The 6,108-nt window shown below is 53.4% G+C and overlaps 1 protein-coding gene across 1 annotated transcript; it reads right to left on the bottom strand.

The window, feature by feature from the left end:
* Positions 1-2,594: 2,594 nt before the first annotated feature.
* Positions 2,595-5,652, bottom strand: LOC310919194 (acidic mammalian chitinase-like). The gene is made up of 11 exons (XM_083878427.1): positions 5,537-5,652; positions 5,075-5,107; positions 4,604-4,805; positions 4,333-4,389; positions 4,063-4,228; positions 3,848-3,972; positions 3,579-3,684; positions 3,308-3,493; positions 3,081-3,200; positions 2,847-2,988; positions 2,595-2,709 (listed from the first exon to the last, which is right to left on the bottom strand). Exons 1-10 carry the CDS (start codon positions 5,559-5,561, stop codon positions 2,854-2,856), a joined length of 1,155 nt encoding a protein of 384 aa, XP_083734553.1. The 5' UTR covers positions 5,562-5,652; the 3' UTR covers positions 2,595-2,709; positions 2,847-2,853.
* Positions 5,653-6,108: the final 456 nt, after the last annotated feature.

Below are 6,108 nucleotides of genomic sequence, written 5' to 3'. Positions count from 1 at the left end.
CCCCAAAATCCTCATCCTCCCTGGTGCTGCTGACCTCACTGTGCCCAAGCCATTCCTTCAGGGAGTTTGGTTGTCTCTGGCCTGGCTGGGAACACTCGGAAGGTCACCATGGAAAATTGTCTGGGGACAAACATCAAGGTCACTCCCTGAGGTGTGTCTGACAGGATAAATCCCAAAAAACCTGCTGTTTTCTCCAAAAACCTCATCCATTCCAGCCTTGCTGACCTCACTGTGCCCAAGCCATTCCTTCAGGGGGTTCGGCTCTCCCTGCCCTGACTGGGGACTCTTGGGAGGTCACCATGAAAAACTACTCAGGGACAAATATCAATATCCCTGAGATGTATCTGACAAGATAAATCCCCAAAAATCTGCTGTTTTCCCCAAAAATCTCATCCTCCCTGGTGCTGCTGACCTCACTGTGCCCAAGCCATTCCTTCAGGGAGGGTGTTTGGCTCTCCCTGCCCTGGCTGGGGACACTCAGAAGGTCACCATGGAAAATTGTTTGGGGACAAACATCAAGGTCACTTCCTGAGATGTTTCTGACAGGATAAATCCCCCAAACCTGCTGTTTTCCCCAAAATCCTCATCCTTCCTGGTGTGCTGACCTCACTGTGCCCAAGCCATTCCTTCAGGGAGGGTGTTTGGCTCTCCCTGTCCTTGCTGGCGAGGTCACCATGGAAAACTCCATGGGGATAAACAGAAAGGTGACTGGAATGTTGCCGTGTCCTTTGGAAAACCCCGTCCCGTCCCCAGCTGGGACACAGGGAGGCAGGTCCGGGCTCCTGGGACAGGGAGTTATAAAAAAAAGTCTGCATATTTATTTATCGAATTATTTCTTTACTTATCTTCATGTACATATATATTTATTTTTATTTCTGTGCATAAACACAATTATTTTTTATTTCTATGCATATTTCTTTCTTTCCTTCTCTGCATTTGTATTGGTATTTGTGTATATATATATATGTATGTATATGTATATAAATGTGTATGTGCATATTTATATTTATATTTATATTTATATTTATTCTACATATATATTTCCATTTCTCTGCCTATATATTTCTGTTTCTCTGCACATGGAGATTTATATTTATCTGCATATATATATTTATTTCTATTTTTATACACAGATACTATTTCTCTGCATACACATATTTATTTCTACTTCTATGCATACTTATTTCCACTTATAGACATATATTTTCCTGCTTTTCTCCACATGTATATTTCTATTTCTCTGCATATATATTTATTTCTATTTATCTACATATATATATATTTATTCCTATTTCTCTGCACATCCATATGAACTTATTTAAATTTATCCATAACCATTTATTTAAATTTATCCACATCCATTTATTTAAATTTATCCATGCCCATTTATTGAAATTTATCCATGCCCATTTATTGAAATTTATCCACACCCATATGTATTTAAATAAATATCTCCATACCCACATACATTTATTTAAATTTATCCATCTCCATATATATTTATGGCCTATGACATACGAACCACGAGTCCCCCAGGCTCAGCTTTGGGATTTCCCTGCCTGTGGCTGGCGGCTCCAGGATTCCCCTGGAGACGGATCCGTGTTTCCCTGTGTGCCACCAGCACCTCCAGCATTCCCTCCCTGCTCCTGGAAAAATAAACAGAGCTGAGCTGGGAGATTCTCGAGGGATTTTCCAGCAGCTCCAGGGTCGGAGCTGGAGCTGGCAGGGCCCCAGGGACAGGTGCCCAAGGGGTGGCTGCAGCAGCTGGAGGGATCCCTGGGGCTGGAATGCTGCCCCTGGGATGGGAACTGGGAGTCTGTGCTGGGAACAGCCTCTGGTTCTGCTGCTTTTCCTCCCTGTGGGAGCCCCCGGGTTCTGCTGCTGCTGTCACAAAGCTCTCCCTGCTCCCTGGTGGGTTTTCCGGGGAATGTCTGAGGCTTCTTCCCAGACAGGTAAAGGCAGAAGCTGCCTGTTGGCAGTTTGAGGGCTCCAATTCTGCAATTCCACCCTCCGGCTGCTGGATTGGGACAGGACTGGACTTTTGGGGCTCCAGGACACATCAGGAGTCTGTGGTGGGTTGGGATGTGCTCAGCTAAACTATTCCTGAAGGGAGGAATTCCTACAGCAGCCCCTGAGCCAGGGCACCAGCGCTGGGGAGTTTTCAGATGGTCCCTTTGGAAATATGACTTTGCCAAGATGAGAATCTTTTTCCTGGCTAAATAAGCTGGAAAAGGGCTGGGTGAGGAGCCACTGTCCCATTTGTGTCACTGTGATCCTTCTCCCCGTCCTCTTTCAGGACCTTCCCTGTGCCTTCTGATATTTTTTTCCCTCTCAACATCTGCCCTACTGGCACTGGAAGAAATCCTTTGGAAATATCCTGTTACAGCTCGTTAAAATACAGACTGTGTATTCAGGGTCTTCCCTGACCATAATAAACACCAGAGAATCTTGGAGCATCAAAATATAAAGGACTGACGAGACACAAAGTTGCTGGTTTTGCATAAAGATTTATTGAATGATTCTGATTGTGTGCAATGGGGTCAGAGGGATCACTGGTGGGCAATGGGATCACTGGTGGGCAATGGGATCAGAGGGATCACTGGGCTGGAAGGGGATGGGGATCTCCAGGGCCAGTCCCCACCACTGACACTGCAGCTCCTCCAGCAGCCGCAGGGACGTGAGGACTGCACTCTGCACAGCTCTGGCAGCCTGAAAAGAGAGCAGGGTTTTCCTTGGGGAAGGGATGATGTTTGTGATGCCCCCAATCCTCCCTGTCCCCCTTTGCACGGCCCCAGGGCGTTCCCAGCTTTGGGCACAGCCCCCGTGTCCCTCCCCGTGTCACTCACGGCACATTCACAGCCCCAGGCCCTTCTTCAGGCTGGAGATCAGGGGGTATTTGCCCTGGTGGCAGAAGGTGCCAGTGAAGTCGTCCAGGTCGATGGTCCAGACCATGGCCCCGCCAAAGTTGTTCTTCTTCAGCCAATCCACCTGTGGGGAGGGAAATCCCGCTGAGCCCCAGGAGGAGCTGATCCCACAGGAGGCTCCGGCCCCGGCCCAGCGCGGCCCCGCTGCCCCCAGACCTTGAGTTCAAAGCTCTTGACGTTGTCGTAGCCGATCCATTCGTTGCCCTTGTAGGCGTAGGGAACGTCCTCAGAGGCATCCCAGGCCTGGGTGGCTCCGGAGCTCAGGAAGGTGCAGATCTGGGAAAAAGAGCAGTGGGAATGGGAGCAGGTCAGGAATTCCGTGCTGGGAAGCCCCAGCAGTGTCTGGGCCCCCGGGCAGTGCCAGGGCAGAGCCCCACACACACCTCGTAGTAAGCCAGGAGCCCGGCCTCCCTGGTGTAGGGCCCCGCGGGGCCGGGCCCCGAGCTTGGGGCTCCGATGCCGTGGTTGGAGGGGCTCTGCAGGGTGAACGTTTTCCCGTAGGTTGGGAATCCCACCAGCAGCTTCTCAGCTGGGGCACCGTTGTTCTTCCAGTAGTTCATGGCGTACTCCTGGAAAAGCCAGCAGGGCTCAGGCGTGGGGTGGGATGTGCTGAGGGGAGAGGAGCCCCGGGCCAGGGGCCCCAAAGACACTCACAACACTGAGGGTGCTGCTGCTGCTGAACAGGGGGCTGTTCTCGCCTGTGGAGCCGTCCCAGGGCCCGTGGAAGTCGTAGGTCATGACGTGGATGTAATCCAGGTACCTGTGGGCAGCGGGGCTGTGTCCTCACCTGAGGCACCAGAGAGAGCTGAGGGTGCCCAGTCACCCCCACAGCCCCTGCACGTGGGGCTCCCTCGGGGGCTCTGCAGCTTCCACTGCCAGGAGCCCACCCCAGTCCCACCAGTGACCCCAGACCTGCCACTCACTTGCCCAGCTCAGCGATCTCATAGCCAGCCTGGATGGTGGAAAGTCCGGCAGCCACAGCGGCGGTGACCATGAGCCGGGGCTGGTTGCTCTGTTTGGCCTCCTGCTCAAAGGCCTCCAGCAGTTCCTGGGGGATCCAAGGGACAGGAATCACCCGGGGGCTCTGGGATGGGGCTTTGAATCCTCCCAGGGCTCACAGGCCTGGAGCCAAGCCCACCTTGACCAGGACGGTGAAGAGAGCCTTGTCCTGGGCGGGGCTGCCCCTGGAGCCGGGGTATTCCCAGTCCAGGTCCAGCCCATCAAACCCGTACTGCCGCAGGAACCTGACCACGGAGTTGATGAAGGTCTGGCGGTTCTGGGGTGTGGAAACCATGGTGGTGAACCTGGGCAGGCAGAGCATGACAGAGTTGGGAGTTGGAATGGAGCTTCTTCCTCCTTTCCCTCCATTTCCGTGTATCATTATTGGAAAGAGCTGGTTTGAACTCACTTCTGTGTGCCGAAATTCCATCCTCCAATGGCCAGCAGGGTCTTCAGGTTTCTGTTCCTGCAAGGAAGGACAGACACCAGAGTGACCCCAAGGGTTTGGTGCCACCATGACCTTTGAGGCCGGGTCCTTTTGGTGGGAAAGGCCAAGGGTCAAGGGACAGACCCAGAGCCAGAGTCCCCAAGCTCAGGGGATGGGGCTGTCACCCTGCCCTGCCCTGCCCTGCCCGGCCCCAGAGGGAACAGCAGCCGTGCCCGAGGCCCCTGGCACTCACTGGTTCTTGAGGCCGTTGAAGGACTTGTAGAGGGTCTCGTCGTTCCACTCGTAGGTGGTGATCTCGTTGTTGTTCATGCCGGCAAAGGCGTAGATCAGGTGGTTGCACAGGTTTGGGTCGATGTTGTCAGGGGTGTATCTGCCCTCACCTGGCCGGTACTGGGCCCAGTTGGTGAAGTAACAGGTGAGCACATTGGCAGAGCCTGCGGGGACAGCGCGGGCATGGAGGGGCTGCCGTGCCCCGGGCACAGCGCGGCCCCTCGGGCACAGCATCCCCAGGGCAGCGCCCGGGGCACGACAGGGGCAGCAGCTCCAGGAAAGGGCACCACAAATCGAGCTGGAGCCCTTCCACAACATCAGAGGGGCCCTTCAGCTGCCCCCGCTGCCCCTGGGCTCCTGCCCCGGGCTCTGTGCCCCGCACGGGCCCGGCCCTGAGCTCCTGCTCCGGCTGCTCGGGGCCCGCGGCACCTACCGAGGTGGGCGTTCAGCAGCAGCAGCGCCAGGCCTGGGGACAAGGGGACAACAAACCGTCACTCTGTGCTCTCACAAGTGCAAACACTCTGCTCCCGAGAGAAAGCAGGTGAGACATTCTAGACAAGAGGCTAAAATTTGTCCAAGCATTTCAGGTAGAAGCATTGAAATGGGATCAAGGAGGTACCAAAGCAGCCATTTGATTTTTAGGTGTAAGTTACAAAGCACATTTCAATTCTGCCCTGCCATCAACTCTGTCCATGTCCAAAGCAGAACAGATCCCCAAAAGCAGCAGCAGTAAAGAGGAGAAATTTCCCTCCCCAAAGGAAATTGTGAAACCTTGGACAGAAAAGGGAGAGCAGCATTTTCATCCCCCCAGCCCCTGCAGCAGCAGCAGTGACAGTGGCACAGCCCCCAGCCCTGGGCAGGAGGGCACAGAGCTCCAGGCTGCAGCAGCACTCACCGGTGAGCAGAGTGAGCTTGGCCATCGTGGACCAGGACTGATGCGCTCAGCTCCTCTCTCGCTTTTATATCCTTCCTGATTTACCTGCCAGATTTACATCAGTAGGTCTGGACAAACATTATGAAATTTGGCAAAGATCCCCGTCAACAAATCTGACAGCAGGACAATGGTCCTGAGCTCCCCGGATGGAGGGGTCACTGGTGTGGGGCTGTGCCATGTCCTGGTTCTACAAGAGCAGATAAAGAATGGGATTAGATTGCTTTGATTGTCCAAATGTTGTTTTTAACAACAGCTTTTTGTCCCCACTGGCGACTGCGCAGGCACCGAAGGCTGAAGTGTGTGAACTTGTGGTATCCTTGAGTCCTTAGAGAGATGTTGGCACTGCCAAAACAAATGTGTGGCGCAAGGGTTTGGTCTCTGTGGGTTGGTGGAAACAAAGTGAATCAGAATCAGGTTCTGCTGCGTTGTCCTCCCACTTGTTCTTGTGACCATGGGTGTCAGGACCATGGGTGTTAGGGAATGAGGATGAAGAAAACAATGCTTCTTACAGAAGAAATTTTCTTTATCAGGTG

This window comes from Zosterops lateralis (assembly GCF_965231275.1).
Source record: "Zosterops lateralis genome assembly, chromosome: 26".
NCBI lineage: Eukaryota > Metazoa > Chordata > Aves > Passeriformes > Zosteropidae > Zosterops > Zosterops lateralis.
Note: the sequence above shows the minus strand (reverse complement) of the source record. Positions and strands in the feature narration are given on the sequence as shown.